General features: G+C 42.2%; 3 protein-coding genes across 7 annotated transcripts; 1 reads left to right on the forward strand and 2 right to left on the reverse strand.

The window, feature by feature from the left end:
• Positions 1-35: 35 nt before the first annotated feature.
• On the reverse strand, positions 36-3636 carry znf668 (zinc finger protein 668). 2 transcript variants are annotated; one of them, XM_041067037.1, is made up of 2 exons: positions 3445-3636; positions 36-2569 (listed from the first exon to the last, which is right to left on the reverse strand). In XM_041067037.1, the coding sequence occupies exon 2, from the start codon at positions 2559-2561 to the stop codon at positions 525-527; it is 2037 nt and encodes a 678-aa protein (XP_040922971.1). In that variant the 5' UTR covers positions 2562-2569; positions 3445-3636; the 3' UTR covers positions 36-524. The 2 variants fall into 2 exon arrangements, with proteins under 2 accessions (XP_040922971.1, XP_040922970.1); XM_041067036.1 differs by lacking the exon at positions 3445-3636 and adding an exon at positions 3160-3331.
• Positions 2860-12788, forward strand: znf646 (zinc finger protein 646). 3 transcript variants are annotated; one of them, XM_041067031.1, is made up of 5 exons: positions 3749-3879; positions 4571-7399; positions 7643-8007; positions 8266-8719; positions 8988-12788. In XM_041067031.1, exons 2-5 carry the CDS (start codon positions 4788-4790, stop codon positions 9874-9876), a joined length of 4320 nt encoding a protein of 1439 aa, XP_040922965.1. In that variant the 5' UTR covers positions 3749-3879; positions 4571-4787; the 3' UTR covers positions 9877-12788. The 3 variants fall into 3 exon arrangements, with proteins under 3 accessions (XP_040922964.1, XP_040922965.1, XP_040922963.1); XM_041067030.1 differs by lacking the exon at positions 3749-3879 and adding an exon at positions 2860-2967 and having other exon boundaries at positions 7643-8719; XM_041067029.1 differs by having other exon boundaries at positions 7643-8719.
• On the reverse strand, positions 12788-23329 carry LOC121201279 (tumor necrosis factor receptor superfamily member 12A). 2 transcript variants are annotated; one of them, XM_041067042.1, is made up of 5 exons: positions 21443-23329; positions 16438-16536; positions 16180-16323; positions 15469-15517; positions 12788-14442 (listed from the first exon to the last, which is right to left on the reverse strand). In XM_041067042.1, exons 1-4 carry the CDS (start codon positions 21522-21524, stop codon positions 15477-15479), a joined length of 366 nt encoding a protein of 121 aa, XP_040922976.1. In that variant the 5' UTR covers positions 21525-23329; the 3' UTR covers positions 12788-14442; positions 15469-15476. The 2 variants fall into 2 exon arrangements, with proteins under 2 accessions (XP_040922976.1, XP_040922977.1); XM_041067043.1 differs by having other exon boundaries at positions 15465-15517.
• Positions 23330-23359: the final 30 nt, after the last annotated feature.

Here is a 23359-nt window from a genome sequence, read left to right on the forward strand (position 1 = left end):
TCTTACATATTACACATTTTTATAGGTATAAAATTTTTTCTACTCAGCAATTTTTATAATATTGGATGACAGTAATTGCAAATAATTACACAATAAAACAGTTACAATTTGTTAACAAAATGTAAATTCACACAATGTAAAGAACATGAGACAAGCTATAATTAAAAATGCACATTATTTATGTGAAATTTAACTGTAATTAGAATATGTTTCAACACCACTTTTTATGAGATTACAACAGATAGGACAATTCCTTAATACGCTACTTATAGTATAGTATATATTTTAAAACATGAAGATCATACATAACATCTTACAAATATCAATACAAAAACAAAGCATGTGACAAAGCATGTAGGAGACTCTATTTTGAAGTTTTTGAAGGAAGTTATTATGAAAAATAACACTTTTTTTTTTTTCCAAAATAAGACCCATCATCGTATAAGATTTAAGGCCACTGGCTAAATATTTGTGGAATCAAAGTTCCAAAATGATTTAAAAAAAAAAAAAAAAAGAAAAAAAGATTAAAGTCCCTCTTCTTTGACAAGGTAGTCTGGTAGAGTCTGAAAAGAAGTCACAGGTACCGTCACTGGAACAGTCAGGGATATGGCACTGGATTCAACAGTGGAGGGGGAAACCTCACTCGGGGGTGGAGGAGAAGGGAGCGGGTCTGTGTGAATAATGTTAATGTCACTGAGTTGTGGGGCAGCTGGGGTGGCCGGGGTGGCCATGGTGGCTGAGGCAGTGTCTGCATGAGTCCGTAAGTGCTTGCGAAGATAGGCGGCAAACAGAAAGGCTTTGCTACAATGGGGGCAGCTGTGAGGTTTATTGGTGGAGTGGATCTTCTGGTGTTTACGCAATCCAGATTTGTTGAGGAAGCCTTTGCCACAGCTGTTGCAGACATGAGGCCTCGGCTTGGGATGCTGCTTCTCGTGCTCCTGTAAGTCTGCCAGCTGTGCAAACTCCGCCTGGCAGGTTTCACAGACATGTGAGCCAAGTGGCACAATTTTGGTTACAGTCTGAGAGGTGGAATCAATGGAGTGAAGATTTTCATGGGCCTGAACTTCATCCCAGGTTCCAAATGTAGCATCGCAGTGCGTACAGGAGAACTGAGGGAGAGTTGTGTGTGCAGTGAAGCCTGAGGCTGACCCTGCCTCTGTCTCCTGTTGTTGCTGTTGCTGTTGCTGTTGATGTTGTTGTTGTTGTTGTTGTTGCTGCTGCTGTTCAGACTGCTCAGCCAGGTGAGTTCTCTCATGTTTGCGCAGGCTTGAGGAAACAACAAATGACTTCAGACACTCCTCACATTTGAAAGGCCTCTCTCCAGAGTGCACACGCCGGTGCTTGTTGAGGCTGGAGCGCTCAGCAAATGACTTGTCACACTCAGTACAAGAAAAGGGCCTGAGCCCTGTGTGGACAAGCATGTGGCGCCGCAGATCCCAGGACGCTACAAAGGCTTTGTCACAGCTTTGGCATTTGTAAGGACGTTCTCCAGAGTGAACGCGTTCATGCACGGCCAGATCAGCTGGCTGCCTGAACCTCTTGGAACACTTATCGCATGGATAGGGCTTGAAACCCATGTGGGCTCGCTGGTGGCGACGGAAACTGGACGGGTCAGAAAACATCTTGCCACACTGCGGACAGAGAAACGGTTTCTCACCAGAGTGAGTGCGGAGATGAGACTGGTAGGAGGACAGCTGGGTGAAGCCTTTGCCACACTGCTCACACTGATAGGGTTTATTCTGGGAGTGAATACGCTGATGGCAGGCTAGAGAGGAGGAGCGAGAGAAGGCTTTGCCACAGTCTGAGCACAGGTACGGTTTTTCCCCAGTGTGGGAGCGCTCGTGGTTTTTCAGGTCCTTGAGCTCTGTGTACGTTTTCCCGCACTCGTCACAGGCATACGGCCGATGGCCCTGATGGTTCCTTCTATGTTTTCGGAACACAGAGGGATCAGCAAAACTCTTACCGCACTCAGCACAGAAGTATGGCTTTTCTCCAGTGTGAGAGCGCATGTGCACCTTCAGTTTAGACAGGGTGGGGTAGCTCTTAGAGCACTGACGGCAAGAGTAAGGGCGCTCTCCACTGTGCTGTGTCATATGGATCCTCAGGCAAATAGCCTGCATGAAGGCCTTCCCACACTCCGTGCATATGAAAGGTTTCTCCCCAGTGTGAGAGCGACTATGGTTGCGTAGCTCTGTAGGTGTCTTGTAAGCCTTGTGACAGTCTGGACACTGAAAGGGACGCTGGGCTGAGTGAGTGCGCTCGTGCTTTGAGAGCTGAGCCTTGCTTGAGAATGTTTTGGTACACTGAGAACACGAGTGTTGCTGCTGACGGTCCTTTACATGTGCTGAAAGCTTGTGGCTCCGCAGAGCCGACAGACTCCTGAAAGCCTCTGTGCATGTAGAGCACTTGAAGGAGGGTTTGACTTTCGGGGGCCTGCCTCTGCCACGTTTCTTTGCAGGCTGGTCCCTCAACATCTCTTCCTCTTGCTGGTTCTCTTCATCCTGTGTAGGAGGGGTGTATTGTTCTGCAAGAGGTGGGCTACCGGGCTGAGGAGACGTCATCTTTATATCTGCAAAGATATGATATAAAAAGGCTTTGTAACAACTATGTAAACAAACATAATTAGCACCATAAGGATGTGAGACTGGAAGACTGTTCCACAGACAGGTTAAAATCCTATGACAGATACGAATTATATGGACGGACCATCAGTGACAGTGGCTGATAATGAATAAGGAAAAAAATCAGTATAACCACATAATATCAGAAATATGTGGGTGTGCGTTCAGTCACAAAATGGCTGGCATTAGGACCTCAGGGACAATAAGCTAACCGCTTTGATGCCAGAGGAAGTTGGCGATGCAATGACAGAGACCAGTGTATATGAATGACTGACATGTGGCCGACCGGAGACGAGGTTCAGATATCACAAGTCAGTGGGATGATGTTGACAACCGGACACGATATGTGCGTATTTCTTTTTGCTAGCTTGCTTGCTAAACATTTTTACTAACTCAAAATGGCTGGCTTTAGGACCGGCTGTACCAATTCACTCTACAGTGTCATCATCATTATGACCGTCATTACACTGAGTGGATTTCGCTAACATTAGCCGTCTTTGCGTTGCATGCGCATTAAAGAAACAGCAGACTTTCTTACCTGAATCAGGACATTAAAAGTTGTTGGTCGATAATGTCTGGAAAAATGTGTAGTACACGACTGCAATTACTGAGAGACACGGCGATTGCTGTTGACTGGCTGCAGGATGGGGGACGGCTCTAGGACCATGATGACGAAAGCTCTCGGACAAGCCAAGTGTGCAACATTTTAATGCGTTAATGGTAAAAATACCAAGACCCATAATACATATGAGAACCCCCAGAGGAAAACATGGCAGTCTTAATAAAGTTAGTGCGTTATTTGTCATAATGGAAACATACATACCAAGCGAAAGCGAAGATACGTTACGAGGATCATAAGTCAGTGGCAGAACTAGCTGCGAGTGCTAACCAGAAGCCGCTAACGTGGTTTAAGCATTTCGCGAAAACCAGAGGCAGAATATTGATATGAACATCTGACATCTTGGGTTTTATTTGGATTTAGTATTAGGTTTGTGGTTGCTTTTACGCTGAGCTCGCCACCGTTTGTTTTGATTAGACTTTTAGCCCACCTACTTAGTTACTTTTGAGGGGGAAGTATTTCTCTGCTGCACATTTCCTGTTTCCTAGCAACAAGAGCAATGTGGAAACGGGGATGGAAGAAAAAAAAAAAAGACAATTGTGGAAAAAAGGGGGGTGCCCTTTACATAAAAATAACCTTTTTATAATAATGAATGAAAATATATCTTCGGAGGCTTGCATTGAACCAGTATTGCTGCAGGTATTTAATTTGACGCATTTGCTAATGTTGCGATTCCGCATTTAAAACGACTTCATGGCTTTTTGGTGCAATGTTTGTTTAGCTAGCCATGATGATGCTAGCTGGTAGCGCGCTAACGTTAGCTCACTGCTCTGTGATACAAATTTAGCCGTAATTAACTTGTCCGCTCTTCCTAATACCCTTGTGAGGAGGACAAATTTCGTTTTGTTTCTGTTTATAATGCTAGAGAATGTGGGTATTTGCAGTGGCAATAAATCTCTAGAGAGAGGCGTTGGTCTTTAGGTTTATTGACATAGCTAACGTTAGTTCAGTTAGCCTGCTGGTACAGAGATGTAACAAAACATGTCAGGCTCGGCACAGTTTACAGCTAACTGGGTTCAGTTTAATAAGTCTGGTTTGACGCTGGTTAAACTAACGTACCATAACTGTTTATTCGTGCATTCACCTTGACAGGCTTAAATCGGAGATCAGCACTTGTGAAGAATGAAAATGATAAGATGCTTACTGCTGTTGCTGAACTGACACAGGTGTATTGTACAAGAGAAGTTGTCAGTTTGTATTGTAGAATGATTATTTGGAAAAAAAAAATCTTTGATTAGGAAACGTGTGTAGTGTTGTGGTGCCTGACTCACTGCATAAATGTTAATGTATTTACCACAGCTCTAACTGGCATGTCTTTTCTCCTCAACAGCGCAATTTCCCTGCTTCTCCTAAACTCAAGTCACTCTCCTAACCGTGTGAAACTGGTTGTCAACGTCCTCTGCTGTGGTACCTCCCTGGATACTCCTTGGACCTTATTGTAAAGAAAGAAATATTCTTTTTATATAGACAAGAAAGGCATCTAATGCATTTCCCTGCATATTCATACGCTCTGGGTCTGGTGGACTTAATTCAGTCGCTATCTTGTAATGGCAGTGTCAGACCCTGGCAGGACAACGGGTTTTCCTTGCAAACAGTGTGGGATGGTATGTCCCAGTATGCCCAGTCTACTCGAGCACATGGATGCTCACCTTCAACAAGAGGAGGAACGCAAATTTAAGTGTGACGAATGTGGACGTGGTTATAGGCATGCTGGTAGTCTAGCTAACCACAAAAAAACTCACGAAGTGGGTTCTTTTCAGTGTAACATATGTGGTAAAGAAAACTCCAACGCTTTGGCCCTGAAGAGTCATCTCCGGTGCCACACTTCACAGAAGAAGTACTCCTGTGAAGAATGTGGGAAAGCTTTTCGTCTGGCATCACAGCTGGCTACACATGAGAGGGTTCATCTTGCTAGGCGAGCAAAGGAGCAGTCATACAGGAAGGTAGACATGGAATATTCCACAAATGAAAATAGACATGAAATTGAAAATAATCACCCACATCATCTCAGTGAGGAGTCAGCCAGTGTCGGGATTTCTACAGAAACCAGCCCTGTTGAGTACAAGACAGAGGTTGTTTATAATGCACAAGCTGAGACCTCTGACGATGCAGCAAATCGACCTTTCAGATGTGATTTGTGTGACAAATCATACATACACCATCGAAGCCTGACCAATCATAAAAAGACTCATCAGGTGGGAATGTTTGAGTGCACGGTCTGTTTCAAACTGTTCAATAACATGGCTGCTCTCTACAGCCACCAGAGAACTCACAAGGCCAGAAGCGGGACAGACCCCGGCTCAATGGGTGGATCATACACAGGCACACCACTGGGCCAGTTTTCACCTCAGAACCAGGATGCTCCAGTAAATTTCTGCCATTTGTGTCAGGTACTATTTACCAGTGATGAGGAGTTCCAGGAACACATCCAAATACATAACTCTTCATCTGTGTCGTTTGGGCTTCAAGATACCTTGTCAGAGAACCACAATATATCATATGAGAACAGCATTGCTTCGCCTGAGTCTAATTTTTATGCATCTCCCATAAATAATGTTCCTTCAGTATCATCAATAGATAACCACGGAGGTTTTGATCAGTCACAGGAGCAGATTAGAAGTAATGGTCATGTGTACTCAGACTGCTCCAATAATCAAACCCCATCTTCCAGTAGCACTCAGGGAGAACCCCCAATCCTAGACCCAAGCATTCTCGATCCTGTCCTGACACACACACAGAACACTGACAATGCAACTGAATTGGAAGAGACTTCGACTGTAGATTCTGTTGAGCGTCCCTTCAAGTGTCAGGTCTGTGGTAAAAGCTACCGGCACTCCGGGAGCCTCATCAACCACAAAAGGTCACATCAGGTTGGGATTTACCAGTGTTCCATATGCAGAAAGAATTATCCTCACCTGGCCGCCCTCAAAAGTCATCTTCGTCTCCACAAAGCTCAGCCGTCTTCATCTTTTAGCCTCAACGCTGAGGGAGACTGGCTCTCCTCAGAGCCTCTGACTCTGGATAACCAGCAGGGCTGCTTCTCCTCACAAGAGGAGGACGACGGCGCTCAGCCTGTGCTCGGTATCGATCATAAGAATGGAATTGACCACAGCAGCGGAGCATTGTACCATGAGCAGTTTAATCAGGACTTTTCCCAGGATATGGCAATGCATCTACCTCACAATGAACACCTGATGCAGAGGCACATGTGTGCAGACTGTGGTGAGACATTTGCAGATATAGCAGGGATTAAGTCTCACAGTTGTCCACTGCTACAGCAGCAACACGAGACTACTAGCAGTGACTATGAGAGTAATATAAACTTCCAGGACAGTAACGGTCACTATTCCATTGGAAATCCAGGGAGTAATGTAGAGTTCCATGGTCTGAATGGTAGCCATGACCAAAGTTACTTTGAACAGAATTTTCATGAAAACGTGAGCAGTCATCAGCTGAATGGTGGCGGAGAAGGTGATAACGCTGAAGAGGAGGATGATGATGGAGATCTTTATCAGTGCTCTATATGTGGAAACAGCTACACCAGCATGAGGGCTCTCAGGAGCCATCTCAGAGGGCACACACAGTCCCACGGTACTCCTGCAAGCTCAGGGCCTTCATCCATGTCCTCCCACGAAGAAGTGAAAGACGAGGAGCTTGGAGAGATGATGATCTGTAGTACATGTGGTGAAAGTTTTGCCAATAGGCAGGACTTGATTTCCCACCAGCTTCTACACAACAGTGACCAGGTAGATAATGTTAATCATTTACAAATGGACAACAGCGACGTGTCTGGATGCAAGGAGGAAGCACAGAGTATCATCTGTGGCAGCTGTGGCATTTTCTGCACCAACTACCATCATCTTGAGAACCATGGCTGCACAGCTGAGAGGAAAGATGAGTCAACGCATGCTAAAGAGGAAACGAAAGTAAACAAAGTTGCCCAACATGAAGACACAAGTCACTTTAAAGAAACAGGTGATACTGAAGCTCGTCAGTACAAATGTGATCAGTGTGGGCGCTCATATAAACACGCTGGTTCCCTCCTTAACCACAAAAAGTCCCACAAAACAGGTGTGTTCAGATGTCTCGTCTGCCAGAAACGCTTCTACAACTTGTTGGCCTTAAAAAACCATCAAAGATCCCACTTTGATATTAAGAGGTTAGTTTCAACAAGAATGCAAATCATTAATACATGTACAGTAATTGCATTTGTCGCTCATATTGCAAATTATCAGCGCTTGTAAAAAAGTTTTAACTGATGAAGAAAAGGTAATATTTGCCTGTAGAGTCTCTGTTTTTGTGTTTCAGGTTGGTTTTGTCATCATGGCTCTGTTCCTTGTGCAGACTGTTTACCGTTCTGCTAACACAGAATTAACTAATTATGCCTTCTCTCCTCCCCCAGGCATACTTGCCATGAGTGTGGGAAAGCCTTCAAAATTCAGAAGCAGCTATTGAACCACCTGAGAAGGCACAAAGAGAACCAAGCCAAAATCCAGGAGCTCAACAACCAGATCCAGGCCCTCATGCAGATGAATGGGACCAGGTCCGGTGGAGGAATGCAGTCCTTGACTTCAAATTCCAATCAGGCTTTTACCTCTGCTCGACGCAGCAAGCAACTGGCTGATGGGAAAAAGGCTCAAACGAAGTGTGACACTCCAATCAAATCAGAAGACACGGGCGATGAGCGGCCTTTCGCCTGTGATCAGTGCGGGCGTACGTATCGCCATGCTGGAAGTCTGGTCAACCACAGAAACTCCCATAAAACAGGTGAATATTACTGTTCCGTTTGCAACAACACTTACTCCAATCAGCTTGCAATGAAAAACCACTTGCGCACCCACTTTGCATATAAAAAGCATTCTTGCCAAAACTGTGGTAAAGGCTTTAGAGGAAAGAAGCAGCTATTAGCTCACGTCTGTGCAGACCTCAGAAAGGATGGGGCCGGAGGCAGGAGGGGCCTAAAATCTAGATCCCTTAAGTGTAAGGAATGTAAACAGGTCTTTCTCTCTGTTGACCAACTGGCAGCCCACACCTGTGATAGACCTTCAGGCAGCACTGATGCACAAACAGATACTCAGAACAAAGAGGAGCGCCCTTTCACGTGCAACATATGTAATCGCAGCTACCGCCACGCAGGCTCGCTCTTGAACCACAAAAATACCCACAAAACAGGACACTTCAGTTGCACCTTCTGCTCTAAGCCCTTCACTAACCCCATGGCTCTACGCAACCATACGCGCATCCATACGCAGAAGAAAAAGTATGTGTGTCTCACATGTGGGAAGGCCTTCCGCCTTGCCAGTATCCTGCACAACCACCAGAGGGTCCACAGCCGGATGGCGAGTCACTTCAGCTGTCCTGCGTGTGGAAAGAACTTCCAGGGCAGGTCTGGTCTGAAGAGGCACCGCTGCCGCAGAGGTCAGGAGAGCTCAGTGAGAGCTGGAGTCCAGCAGTCAGAGAAGGGAGACAAGTGCTTCATGTGAGTTACTGTCTTATCCTAATCAATAATGTTTATGTCGTGTATTACTTTTAAACAAATCTTTATTTGTATTTTTAAGTGTCAATGTTGGCCTCAAAAATCCAGTACTGGTCATGCTAGTATTTTGACAGTAGCAATGTTTAATGATCGTAATAGTAAAGGAATATTATCAGTAGTTTTCAGTTTTATTAATCATTTACTGTTAGTTTAAATGATCTGGGTTGTAGTGTCTTAATAGAGACTGAACATGAACATATCCCTGCTGCAGGTGTGACCTGTGTGGACGCTCCTACCGCCACGCCGGCTCCCTCCTCAACCACAAAAAGACACATTCCGAAAACCTCCACCATTGTACCTTGTGTCTCCAGACCTTTCCCGATCCTGTCACTCTGCAGATACACTCCCAGATGAGGCGTCACTGCTGCCCCGAGTGCGGCAAGACCTTCTGCCTGGTCACGCACCTACAGAGCCACATGGAGGTGCACTCGAAGGAACGGGCTGTGGTCTGCAGCCTCTGCCAGCAGAGCTTTCCCACCACAGACAGTTACCAGCAGCACCACGACATGCACCATAGGGGTCAGGGCCCCTATCAACAAGCTGTGGATGAACCCGTAGATAACAACATCTGCTGGGACTCAGGAATAAATCAGACCATGGACGAGATGAACAAGCAGGTTCCACCACCTCTGTCCCATATTCCAGGAAGTATCACTGATACGCAGAAGGGCAACGACACTGCTGGTATGGAGGAGAAAAGCCATGTCTGCGAGCACTGTGGCCGCACTTACCGCCACGCCGGCTCCCTCCTCAACCACAAGAACAGCCACAAGACAGGCTCCTTCTTCTGCTCCATTTGCCAGAAAGAGTTCACCAACCTGATGGCTCTCAAGAACCACCGGCGCATTCACACAGAGCCCAAGCGCTACCAGTGCCTGGAGTGTGGAAAGGCGTTCCGCGTGTCCACTCAGCTCATATGTCACCGAAGGATCCACACCAAAGAGAAGCCCTTCGCCTGCCTGCTGTGCGACAAGAGCTTTTCCAGCAAGTCCAACCTGCGGCACCATCAGAAGATGCACCAGAACGCACAGACCTACGACTCCTCTTTTAGCATGGATGCTGACACGTTCATGGACCTGGACATGGGGTCTTTCCTTTGAAGTAGTACTCCAGAGCATACAAGAGAAGAGGACATGTGATCCTCTTATTTATCTGTTATTTATCTCTCTATCAGTAATTGTAAAACAGTATTTTTTTCAGAAAGTGCTCCTTGGTCCTGACAGAAGCTCCTTTTGAAGATGCATATTTCATCACTGACTTCCAGTCTTACCTCCACAACAACAGATAGCAGCGTCACTGAAAAGTCTCCGGAGAGTTTATCGGTCAGCTTTTAATAAGGCCTGAATGTTTTCCATGAATACACAGTATCCCAGAATACAGGGCGGGTGATGAAAACATTAGCCGCCGCTCATTCCTCAATGACCAACCAACCAACCAAAGTGAACAGAAAAGTGCAGCCCACATCCTTGTAAGAACATTAACACTGACAACATGTTTTTGTAAGACTACTGTTCTAACGGTGATCTCTCCTCTCTTGCTATGTATAATTGTGTTCAGTGCCTCTGTAAGTTCCTTAGGAAACAAACTATATTTATCTTTGAATCCTTTTGTTAGCTTTGCCGTCAATCTCGAAGGACTGCTCACTTTCCTTTGGGACTTCACATAGGGCAAGCCTGTTATTATTAAGTCAAATACCTCTGGGTGTGTCCAAAGGTCAGTGGCAAAGTGATTTACTGAAATCATATTATCAAGTAAATAGTTGTACTGCTAATAATATTCGCGTTGAGTGACATTGTATGCTAAAATGGTTGTATTTATTAATTTATTCCTGTTATTTTATGTCCATATTTTATTAGAAAAAAAAAACTTTTTATGAATGTTGTAAAAAAACAAAAACTGTCTTCTAAAACTCATGTAGCCTTTAAGGAACTTCATCAGTCAGTTTGTAACTCATCAGGCAGGAACGACTGAGCCAAGGATGGTGTGTTATCGGCTGCACTCAGGGTAAACCTTCAAAAGGAACATACCTGATGTGTAAAACATTGTACAGTCTCTGAACCGAACATAGCATTTGTGGGGGGGGGGTTTTTTCACTTGTGCCATTTCAAGATGTTTATATTTTAGCTCATGTAACAGTTGTCAAAGTCACTTAGCATTTAGCTGCAGCTGCACGCTCAGTGCAGGCTGTAATCCACCTTGAACATTTCAAGAAGCATCAGTTATGTTGAAGTGCCAGTGCCTAAAATGTAAACCGATTGTAGCAGTTTCATGTAAACAAACCTCCTTTCACTGTACTTGTTATACTGTAAAACACAATGTTGATTTTTTTTTTTTTTTTTTTTTAGTCCACTACATTTGATTTTTTTTAATTTTTTCTCTGATAATTTATAAATCTTTTCAGGCACAAAGATTTCAAATGTCTTAAAGCAGTAAATGATAAAAGTGTTGCAACAGTGAGGTGGAAGAGGTTCCTTTTTGCCTCTAATGATTTTTTTCTCCCCACACAAATGCTGTATATTAATCAAACACAATGACTTTACATATGTACTTTCAAACAAACAAATACGTGGCCAAAATGCCTCATTTCTCCTAAGCACAAGTATTACTGCAAACATACCAGAGCTGTATGGATTTAGAACAACAAACCAGTCTCATCTTCACTGTCCAAGCTGATGAACCACTTACGTTCTGTGAAAAATGCGCAGTTGTAGATTTTTTTTCCTTTTTTCTTTGTCTAACGTGAATGTTGTTCCTTAAGTGATTTTTTTTTTAACACAAATCTAAGTGAACACATGGCCTTTGTTTTTTTTTCTAATGATCTAAAATTAGATTTTCTTTATGCCATATACATTTCATGTATGAGTATGTTTGGCACCAGTCAGAAGTATGAAATACCTCATGGAAAGCCCTGCCTACCTAGCAACTGCTACTTAATGCCTCATGCAGCTTAATTGTAGGGAATACACTGTAATCATACAAACTCAGATAGTTATCAGTTGTAAGACATGACAGGAATGGATGAAGCATTGATTTTAAGGTTTTGCTTTGTAGTTTGCAGAATCTATTTTCACCATAACATGGTTTTTTCTCTGCAGTTTGTTGTTTTCAGAGTTCTATTTGCACACGTGTAGTTGAAACACTCGTAGCCTAAGGGGGACAGGAGGTCTATGATAATGCAGCCAAGACGCTGTCGTTTCGTTGGGCTGTCGACGGGCAGCCCGTCGGCTGCTCGATAGTTCACCTCAGCTCATTTTTTTTGCGGGTCGTAATATTAAAGCAATATGCTGAAAGTATTGTTTCAGTGCACGAACTGAGTACATCTCATTTGTCTTCATCAGGTTCAGGACACTGACACTAGCCTTGAAAAACCATGACAACTTGCCATCTGCCATTTTGTTGCATTATTTAAAAGCTTAAGTGTATTAATTGTAAGGATTTAGATGATTACTGTAACATATTTTCGTACACCATGGTAACCTATGTGTAAATGACACGCACATTTGAGTTAAAACCTTAAACTGAGTTTATTTTTGTATAATGTTCACGCTCTTATTCCTTGTGGCACTTAACACGTTCACTCCTCTGTCATTGATCACAGTCACAGCCTGGTATTTGTGGTGTGCGTTAATCTCAGAGCTCTCTCTGTAAATACTCGAACGAAAATATAACGGTTGGATCTCTGTACATTTACGGCAAGATTTTGTTTGGCAAGAGAAAACTGCTAGATTAGCTATTGTGTAATAAAAAGCATATACCACACGTTCTGATTTATTGGATTTTCAGTGCTCAAAAATGTCTGCTCAGTATTTAATGCATATTTATATAACTATTTTGTCACTCTGAAGCGTAGATTTTTACTTCTTTGTTAGAACTTAGTTTAGAATATAAGCAAATTATTGATAAAACTAGTTGAAATTAATTAAAAGACTTGGAAAATACGTGTTTGTCTCTTGTCCATATTCTTCCAACTGATGGTCATCAACAACTTGGATTATTAATGAAAGTTGTCAGTTTTATTGTGAAAATACTTTTGGTACACAAAGCCGTTTATAAAATTGCATTAACTAAAAGAAGCCAGTGCATTTACAGTATATACAGTTAGAAACTAAAAGCATGAGAAATAAGCAGAAAGTGTTAGTTATTGCTCAGTAACATCGTTGGCTGGCCAAGTGGAAGTTTTAACAAAAATCTTCACTGGAGTCCCTTTAAAAATGTGCTTGTCCCTCGCAGTTGATGTAATACAACACAGCGAGATACTTAAAAATAAATAATATAAACATCTCAAAAAGAAAAGGAATGAGGAAGCTATCTGTATTTTAAGTGATTCTCTAATTTTCTTTTTGCTGCCAGAGGGCAAGCAGTTTACCCACAAGCAGACAGATCCAAAAATAAGACCTGAAACATTGTCAGTGAAAAAAAAAAAAATATCACAAGGATTCCCAATAACCACATACTGCTTGATGGTTTGAAGATTAAAAAAAAAAAAGAAAAAGGAAATTGTACTAAAAAAGTGGAAAAAACAACCATGCCCACCAAGTTTCTCACTGGTTTCAATGGCCACAAAATTACAAACAGACATCTAGAAATGACGCATACTTTGTTTTTGCCTCCTTGCAGATCTGAAGTCGTTCAACAGGTCAGAGTTAGCACGCATTGTGATTGTTTAGCTCCACCTAAAACACTGTAGGTGTAATTTTCCTCTCTACAGTACATTCCTTGCAACATTCCCACGTGTTAGCAGTTTGAAAATGTGTTTCTAGTGTTTCAAACATCCTGTTCTACGAACGCTGGGACGGTAACGTGTGCATTCTGGGGCTGCAATAGTGAAAAATTCAGCTAAAAAACAACAACATTAAAAACAGACAAGACAATATTGTCATGACCTGCAATAAAGGGTCTGTGTTGGTCTCAGGAGACCTGGTAACAGTGCATGAGTACAGTTTGCTCCCTCAATCAACAGCTTTATCACTGTAGCAGGCTACTAAAAGAACAGGTACATGGAGGTACTGACAGGGACAAAGGCAAGAATACGTTTCACCTAAAAGTAGCTACATTCAAATGGCCTTAATGTGCCTAACAGTATGTCTTACTCACATGTCGTTTGTCTGTAAGAGGCTGTTGTGGTAAATAACCAGCAGAGAGACCCCGTCTAACCCTGCAGCATAGCAGGGGATCAAACTGCAGCCTTGCAGGCAGCAGTAGCTGTGTTACATTCATTGGAGTCCCTGCTGGACAAAAAAAAAAAAAAAAGAGAAAAAAAAACAGCACAATACAAAACAGAAGCATGGATTGTAGTTTCTTATCTTATTTCTGAATCAAACATCCATAAACCCACAAAGGTTCTCCAGGTCAAAATCTAATTTACATGGAATATAAAGGCACACAATATCTGAAAATGATACCACTCTAGTATAATGTTGTTACTATTCCTACAGAGGTGGGAGAGTTGCTCGTTGTAACTCCTGTGGTCACTGTGGGACCTACACTGAGCGTGAGAACTGAGAACATCTCGTCACTGAACAGTCTAATAAATTAAAATGGTCCGATTCTGGTAAAGAGATACCCTGCAGTCAGAGTATACACTTCATGGTCCAGAGGTTCCTGCGCCCGGCTCTGAGCCAGTCGCTGCTTGGTTCTGTCACATCTGTTTCCAGAGGAAGATGAGGCTGTGGAGAGCATGACAACGATTCAGTTCTCTTTACATCTATTTACAACTGTATGGATTCAGGTTTTTTTTTCACAGCCACAATGTGCAGTATATAAAACTGTTGTAGACTAGGGGTGGTTATTCGGTCCAATTTCCTGATTCGATTCGATTACGATTACTGAGGTCTCTATTCAATCAACAATTGATTATTGAGTTTCCACTTGACAACAGTAACCCAAAATACACCATAAAACAGTCAGCTGCTGAATTACTCAACTTCTCTTTTATTGAGAAACATCTCAAAGCACCTTCAGTATTGTGTAGTATAGCTGTAACTTCCAAATTAGTTTTTAACTCGTTTTAGATGTCTTTCACCGGGGATAATTTTGTTGTCAACTCAGCAATGAATTAAAGATCTATCTCTATCTCTCTCTGTATCATTGTCATCATTACATTAGCTTTGGGTTTTTACTGACTTGAAATGAAAACGCAAGAGATCAAACACCTGATGCACGGACAAGGGTGGTAAATAATCTTCATCACGGCCATTGGTGAGCGGTTGCACTACTTGTCTTGTTTTCTGAACCAATACATTACAACACAAACCAAAAGAAACACTCAAACAACTATTCGGTTGCTCCGCCTCTGACAATCTCATACTACTCCTAACTTGACAGCTGTCTAAACGTAGGCCGAGAAAAGGTAGCGCTTTTTTCAGGGTGCCGTGTTTTGTTTTGTTTTTTGTTTAAATCTTGTATGACAGCCAGTAACTGGAGGAGTCCTGCTGCGTATTACAAAGAAAAAAAAAATAGATCTTTGGAAATTCAATAATCGACTCATAATCGTCCATAATATAATCGCAATTAATCAATAATCGATTTTTTTCCACCACCCCTATTGTAGACCATTAAAAGTTCACCATTTTACATTAAAATTAATTCAAAATTTTGTAAACTTTTAAAGCTTTGCAAACTTTACAAACACAATAATTACCTGAGATTTTCATTCAAATTCACATATTGAACTAAATGAGGATTATACCTACTGAAATGTTTAAGCTTGATAAAGTGGCCCTGCAGTTTCTTCGATGGGTTCTGTAAGACAAAATAAAAAAGACAAACATGACCATTTACCCAGCGGTTATTGTATACTTAAATGTAGAACTTGTCTTTGAGCATAAGTGAACACACAATTACAGTTTTTATCTGTGCAATTTCTGACGGTTTGTGCCACAGCTGCAAAGGCTTCATACCAAAAAAGGGAACTGCACACAGCATGCTCGTGTTTGCTTTGCACCAGGGACAACAAATGATTTTTAGACGATTACTTAACTCCAAAGTAATCTTTGTCATCAACAACTCATCCTTGTTAAAGTTTACTGTCACACATTTCAGGTTTTAACTCAGTGTTTCCACAGAGAGCATATGTACATTTCCAAATGTTGTCGACACTTCTGATAAAATGGTCAAAGAAAGTCTTTTTAACAGAAGCAGAAGCAAACACCTGTAAAATCATAAAGTCATTTCTGGGATTCCAGGGTATGAAGTGCAAGAAACTAACACAAAAATGATCATTTAAATACTAATTTGTTACTTCCTGTTGCTGCAAAAGAGACTACACTTGACACTACGGTTATTTTGTTGAACAGGTGTGTGAATTTCAGCGTCTCAGCTTGGGAACGTGGAACAAGCTTTTGCAGTTATTTTAAAAGTTGCAAAAGCTAAATTTCACATTCACAAGTTTAGGAGACTCTCACCACGTAGAGGCCGTTTGTGTGACTTGCGTCGATGCACCATGACCCCGATGATCAATGCGGCACCAACCAGCACGACAGCCAGCACCGAGAAACTGGTGATGGCTGCCAGCTTCCACACATCAGGTGTGTCCTCCACAGGTTTACCTAGTGATTAAAAAAAACAAAAACCTTACACTGCAACACTGAAAAAAGTTACTAATGTAGGCATAAATCATGGCAGAGTAATTTACATTTAAAGTATCTGAGCCAGTGTCTTACATGTGTTGCATGACGGGGTCTTTGGGTACTGCTTGCACGATGCACACGGGACACAAACATCCAAATCTGGGTTCCAAAACTCTGAACTGCTACACTGACCTGCACACAGACAAAACAAACATCAGAGATCGACTCTTAGTTATTACGAAACCTCATAATTTACAAGTCATTCACAGAGAAACATTTTGTCAAAGCTGGGCCGTGGAGGGTTTATGAGAACATCCAGGGCGAAACATTTGTCATGATTTATGAAATATTCAACACTGTTTTAAGCCAATGAAACCTCGAGATCTGGAGGTAACATTTGGAGATGTCACTTGAGACTAGGGATGCACCGATGCCACATTTTTTTCAATCCAATTACAAGTACTTACATTTGAGTACTTGCCGATACCAAGTACCAATGCGAGTACTTATTAATGCCAGACCCGTATATTCCCAGAGCCCTCTTCTGCTCAACCAGAGACTGCAGGATGTAGTCCGTGCTGTTGGACTCCTTTTAATGGCTGGTTGAGCTGCATCTGAATATCTTCAAGCCTGTGTAGGCTAAGGCGGAATGTTTAAAATGTCCAGCTATTCTCTGTCCGACTGCCACGGCATCAGCCACGCTCCTCTATGCTAGAAGTCCCTCATCATCATCATCCCTCATCAGCCAGCTGGAGGGTGTGTGGGACACACGGCAGGCTCGGGAGTCCGGCATCACTCATGGCTTTGATCATGTTTTTCACGTTATCTCGTAGCACAGCATGAACAAAACTTTTAGGGACGAGTACAGGAACAGGGTATCGGTATTGGTGCATTCCTGCTTGAGACTGATGCAAACGTTTTGGAAAGCAACCACGAGTTCCTAACACGCTGCTATAAAATGAAATAAACCAAAAAAATAAATAAACCACAGTCCGTTGACTTGCTGGAAAAATTCAGTTGTATTCAGTTTCTGCAGGTGTGACCTGAGCAGGACACATGAGAAACTCTGTGGTTTTCTTCTTCTTGTTAAATGAAACTGGGAAATTCCTTTGGGCCAGACTGCTGATGCAACCTAACTGTACGAGAGAGAATTACTCTGTAACATCGGGTACATGAGCAGGCACGCTGTGTGTGAAGAGCAGGAAGTGTTTCCACAGAGTGCTTCCGCTGAATTGTTTTGCTTCTGTGTACGTGTGCGACTTCCAGAGAATAAACGAACGTGTGAGAAAGAGTTCGGTGGACGGTGGTTACAGAAAAAAATCTACACAGTGGTCACAGTGGAAAGCTTCTTTTCTTTTTATGTCAGCCAGACAGCTGAACAGTTAAAGCTGTGCATTTCCCACATGATGAAGTGACACAGTGAACACCAACGGTGGAGACTGGCTTGGTGCTTTCATAGTGTGTTGGTTAAGACATGGGAATGCACAAGGTCATGGATGGACATCTGACATAAAGCTGATAAACAACCTCTACACAACAATATTGCAACACAAAGTCAACCTGACACAATATGACTGCATTACAGATAATGCAACACGGAAACAGTCCACAGAAATTTCATAGATAAGATGATAACAGTCTTTCTTCCTTCTCTGTGTCACACATGTATTTGCATAAGCAACGTCTTTTGTGTCCACCATTGTTAATAATAACCACGCTGAAACCCAAACTGAGTCATCATTTGTGGTAAGTTAATGTTCAAACTGTTACTTTAATCATCACAGAAAGCAATACCAAAACTATCAGAAGCGAGTTTGACGTAAACCAGAGGTAGATAAATGAATGTGCGAGCCACCGCAGCCGCTTCAGCGACAATAACAATTGCAGTTAAAGAATATTGTGACATCAAACTCGGGAGCTGACGAACCAACTGTTCCCAAGTCAGGTTAATAAGATTAGTGAAACAATACCAGACACAACAGGTTTACAGAAAAATGAAACAGGGAAATAATCTGGAACTAGGAAATATAATCTACTTGATAAAACGGTGATCGTCATTCCTTGTTCAGTGTATATATTCAAAACAGGTTTGTGCAGGTCATTTATCAAAAATTATACACAAGTTATCTAAATGCCAGAGACATTTTTCAGTAAAAAAAAAAACAAACAAACAAAAAACTCTATTATAAGCAAAAGTCCTGCATTTAAAACCTTGCTTAAGTAGTAGTACATAAGTGTTGTCAGCCAAAACACACATTGTAAGCTGCATTTTACTGTTGTAGATGTGCAGCTGAATCTGAATCTGAATGAATCTCATAGGGGTAGGGGAGTGAGGGGGTGGGAGTCCTGAGATGATTAATGCTGTGGGAAAGGAGAAAAAAAAAAGGAAATTCTGCTACACAAATTTGTGTTCATTTTTGGATGATTTGCCTCTTAAATCGATCAACCCATTAGTCAGATGAAACCATGTGAGAATTTTACAGGACCAACATCTCCGCTAACAACTCATAGACATCTGAACCGTGACAAGGGACCCCAACTACACACTGCTTTTTTTATAAGGGGTCATGAGCCCAAAAAGATGGAGAACCGCAGGTTTAAATGAGATAAATGAAAATAAATATATAAAGATTTTTTTAAAGCTAAAATAGAAAAGTAAATAGTAACTATAGCAGATCAATGTAGTGGCTCAAAAATTGGACTGAAGTACAGGACCTGTAAAGTAAATGTAAATTAGTGTAAATCACTCTCCACCACCAATGACATTACATTGTTTCCTCAATCAATCATTTGATCTATAAAATATAAATTATAGTGCTTGTTTTGTTCAACCAAAAGTCCAAGACTCTAAAGAATTTCAGTTCACTAACACTTACAACAAAAAAAGAGCAGAGAGTCCTCAAAAACGAGACGCTGAAACGTGGCAATGTTTGGGATTTTTACTCAGAAGAATGATAATTGAAATAGTTGCTGATTGATTTTTTTTAATAGATCAACTAACAGATTAAAGGGCGCTTGACTGATTTTACACCTGAAGCTCAGTTTACTTGTCACAAAAGTAATTCTCCACCTGTGGAAACAGAAGAACAATGCCCGTGGCTCTGGAGGGAGCTATTATAACCCTGATGACATCACTATGACTTCATCAGGGTCAATATCGGCTCGGGCTCGAGACTTTTTCCTTTTAACAAACATTTAACAGAAAGCCAGCGTTACAAACAAGAAGCCTGGAGTGCGAGGGAAGATGTGGGCATTTAGGAGGCACAGAGGGTAAAATGAAAGATGCATTATGGGAAGTATAGGATTCTGGAGCTGGATGCGTGCAGCGACTTAAAGTCAGAATATCTCAGCCTCTGCTATTCTGATTTTGACTGTTCTTTATTTGATCAGTCTTTTGTGCATTTGCCAACTTTATGGAAGTGCAATACTAAATTACTGCTCAGTTGAAGATGCGCAAAAAGCTCATTCTTTCTGTGGGAGATAGAGGGCCAAATACACCATTGTTTAAGTTTTTTTTTTTTTAGATTCACACAATTTGTCTCATCACTCATAATCAAAATAAATCCAAAAGAAATTTTAAGCCTCAAATAAGAATAATATTTAAGTTTCCCATGAGCATGAGATCCAGAGCCTACATCACAAATGCAGCCTGAGACTGTGCAGTAAGACTGGTCACATTACACAGGACAAATTGCACTTGACAGTCAGTGCAGGTCATTATTAACCAGCTGCAGCCAAGAGGCACCTGCTCCACAAGTCATGTTTGAGGCATTTTGACCTCTAACTTCTCTGGTTATGATGCAGCCACATGCTCAGACCCTCAGAGACTCTCAGCCAACCCGCCTGCAGAGCTGGACTGACTCATTTCATAGCCATGGTCACAGTAAGAATGTGTCACAGTTCTTATAAACCTGATGATTCCACTCCTGCATCATCCAACAAGTCTCGCTGGACTCATGCTCAAGAGTTCAAAAAGTCACTGAAAGGAACTGAACCTTGACTCCTTGGTTGGCCCATTTCCAAACCACATCTGAGAAGCAGAGCATTTTGTTGCTCAAGTCAGACAACCTGAAACTGCTGATTAAACCGATAAGAATAAGTCAGCCATGTGGAGCCTGAGCTAAACTTTATGTTTTTTTTTTTTTTTTACTACACTTTTTTATTCATTCATGAATGGCAACACATACATTAGCCAGCACTGCATAAAAAAAAATAATAAATTGCAGGGATCATGTCATGAAACTACCACAGAAGTTTCTTGTGGCTCAGCATGTAAAATCTAGAAAACAAGAAAATGTCTGGGACCATTTTTTGTGTGCTTCTGACTCAAAGACCTTGGCAAATCTCAGCACCTAGCCTGACAAAGGGTGTTTTTTGGGTGTGGGGGTGTTGTATTTTGTCATAAATTTGGAAAAAAAAAAAAGGGGGGGGGGGGGGGGGGGGCGGTGGACCAACAGCTGATGTCCAGATGTAGAGATGGTTTCACACGGGCAGAGTCTAGATTAAACATGTTTTGAGTTTACTTCGCTCAAAATGCATTTGGTAACTTTAATGTCTGAGGAAATGGTCCTAACCCGTGTAATTATTAAAGATTTTATGTTCTCACTGCAATCTGAGTCTGTTGGTCTCCACTGGGATTTCACCGAAACTGTGGGCTGTGGAAACAAAGTCAAAAGCTCACTCTCACTCTTTTTTTTTAGGTTTTCTGAGAGATAATTTAAAAAAGTATCTTTGCGCAAAATGGACACAGGCGGTGCGCCCTTTCCATGTGGCCTGTCCTTCTCACCCAGGGGCACGGATGGATGGGGGTGAAATAAGGCGATCGGAATGCGGAACCGGTGAGCAATGCAGCTGCTTAAGGAAGCGGCTCTGTAAGCAGCCCCACTATCTTGACTCCATTATAGGGAGACCAGACCACCAGCCTCTGATCCATGTTCACAGAAAACAAGAACACCAGCATTGGCTTACAAAACAAAGTTAGAAAAGGAAGGAAAAGGCGATCGAATGCATCAAAGTCAGGAAAAGCTTCGGAAAATCATGATTTTACAATCTATTTCAATTCTTGTTTAGGGAGCGAAAAAAAATGCATTTTACTTACTTTTTTGTGCGCTCACAGCATGAAAATGAGTCACGGCCGCTATAATAAGTCCGCAGAGCGCGCAGAGAGCGTTTGAAGCCATGATGTCTGCGGGTGAAAAGCTGCTCGCTGTCGGCTACACAATTCCCGAAAGTTCATCTGATTAACAATCCGTGCTGGTTTTCAGCATGGAAAAGCGAGCATCAGAGTGAGTCACCCGGAGGAGTCTGCGCCTTGTTTTAATAGCGCACACACCCACGCTAACAGTTCAGCTCCTATGAGTCATTTCCTATGTACTGTACTGCTCGGTGCGCACTCCTCGACTCAGAGGAAACTCCACTACCATAGTATGTGGTTTGATTTGATTCAGTTCTAGTGAAAGCTTTGAATAAAGCACCTCAGGTACGAGAGTTTTTAAATACATATATTTCGCATTTCATGGCCACACCCTTCAGATGTTTTCTTTCTTCTTCTCCACATTTCTACCAGAGAGTCTGTGTAGTCTGGACTTAATAGTGTTCTCATTGTTATTACCACGCCTGTCGACGTCATTCCCTCCTCTCTGCCAAAAAACACAGCTCTCTGGCAGGAGTCTGGGTCCTATACACAGGGAAGAAGAAAAAAAAAGAGGAACAGCAACTGAGGCAAAAACAGATGACACTCTCACTAGGAAAAACTATCTGCCTTTTAAAAGCCTTTGGGAAAGTCTGCTCAAAAGTTAAGTTACATAAGCTTTATCTTTTGTCTACAAGAAAACCCTCTGCAGATGCAAAAACACAAAACCAAAAAAAGAGCTGTGATGGTCTCACTTGTGGAAACTGACATTTGAATAGCGAGTGTCCCGGACACAGTGGTGATGTTAATGTCTCGGCCTGGGTGTAGCCTGCTGCAGCAGCACAAATATGCAATAACAAAGCCAGTGGACGCCTGCCTGGAGTGCTATCAGGTTGGCCCCTGTCACAGCATTGTCTCATGTATTAATGAAGACCATCGGTTACTACAACATCTGTGCTCTGTGGCATACAAAAGGATCACTTAGCACAAAACCCAAACTACTAATTTATTTAAGACAGGTTATGCACATTCATGTGAGTGAAGGACCACTGCCCGTGTAGTATCAACAATAGAAATTAGACTTATTTTTGCCAGCATTATAGCAAATTCCTGCAGGGACTCTTAGTTAACTGTTCCCAAATGCCTGATAAACTTTTCTTTTTCTGTTCACATATTCACTCTCTTTCTCAGCAGCCTGGAACTTTTTATGTGTGCTCCATGGTGTGAACTGCCTTTCCCACAAGAGCTAACGTCAAACAGACGCTAACCAATCTCCCAGTAAATAGTTCACATCATCAGAACAGAGGAAAAGGGGTTTCATTGGCTCAATTAGGTTAGACGCATGTTGTTAAACAGATGTTTTTGTACTTGACTGTCACGGCTAACCTTTAGGAGAGCGGTCTAAGAGGACCTGGAGCGGCGCAGCCCACTAAGGACACCCATATGAGCTGACTTTCCACTGGAGTGATTTCATCAGTAATGAGGCACTATAAGCTGCAGATGTTGTGTCAAACGCTCCAATAGGAACCATGGCAACAAGATGAACACACACAGAGGACCTTGCCCAAGGTGATCCAAACACTCCTGCATGTGCTGACTGGGTGCCAAACTAGCTGATGTCTCTCAGGCATTGTTAATGCTATAGCCTACCCAAAGAACTTAGACAAATCCGGCTATTGTACTTTACATAATAGAAACATATTTAGTTTTACACATTCAATCCTCAAGTCTGCAAAGGATGGCTTCTTTTAATTTTGGGGTTTAAATTTCAGCTTCACTGATTTTACAGGACTTCCAAAAACCAGCAGGACAACTCAAAGAAACAGTTCAGGAAGATCAACCATGTACCACTGCAGTTCAAAGTTCTTCAATACATTAAAAAAC

Source organism: Toxotes jaculatrix, chromosome 21, assembly GCF_017976425.1.
Source record: "Toxotes jaculatrix isolate fToxJac2 chromosome 21, fToxJac2.pri, whole genome shotgun sequence".
In the NCBI taxonomy this organism is placed as follows: Eukaryota; Metazoa; Chordata; class Actinopteri; family Toxotidae; genus Toxotes; species Toxotes jaculatrix.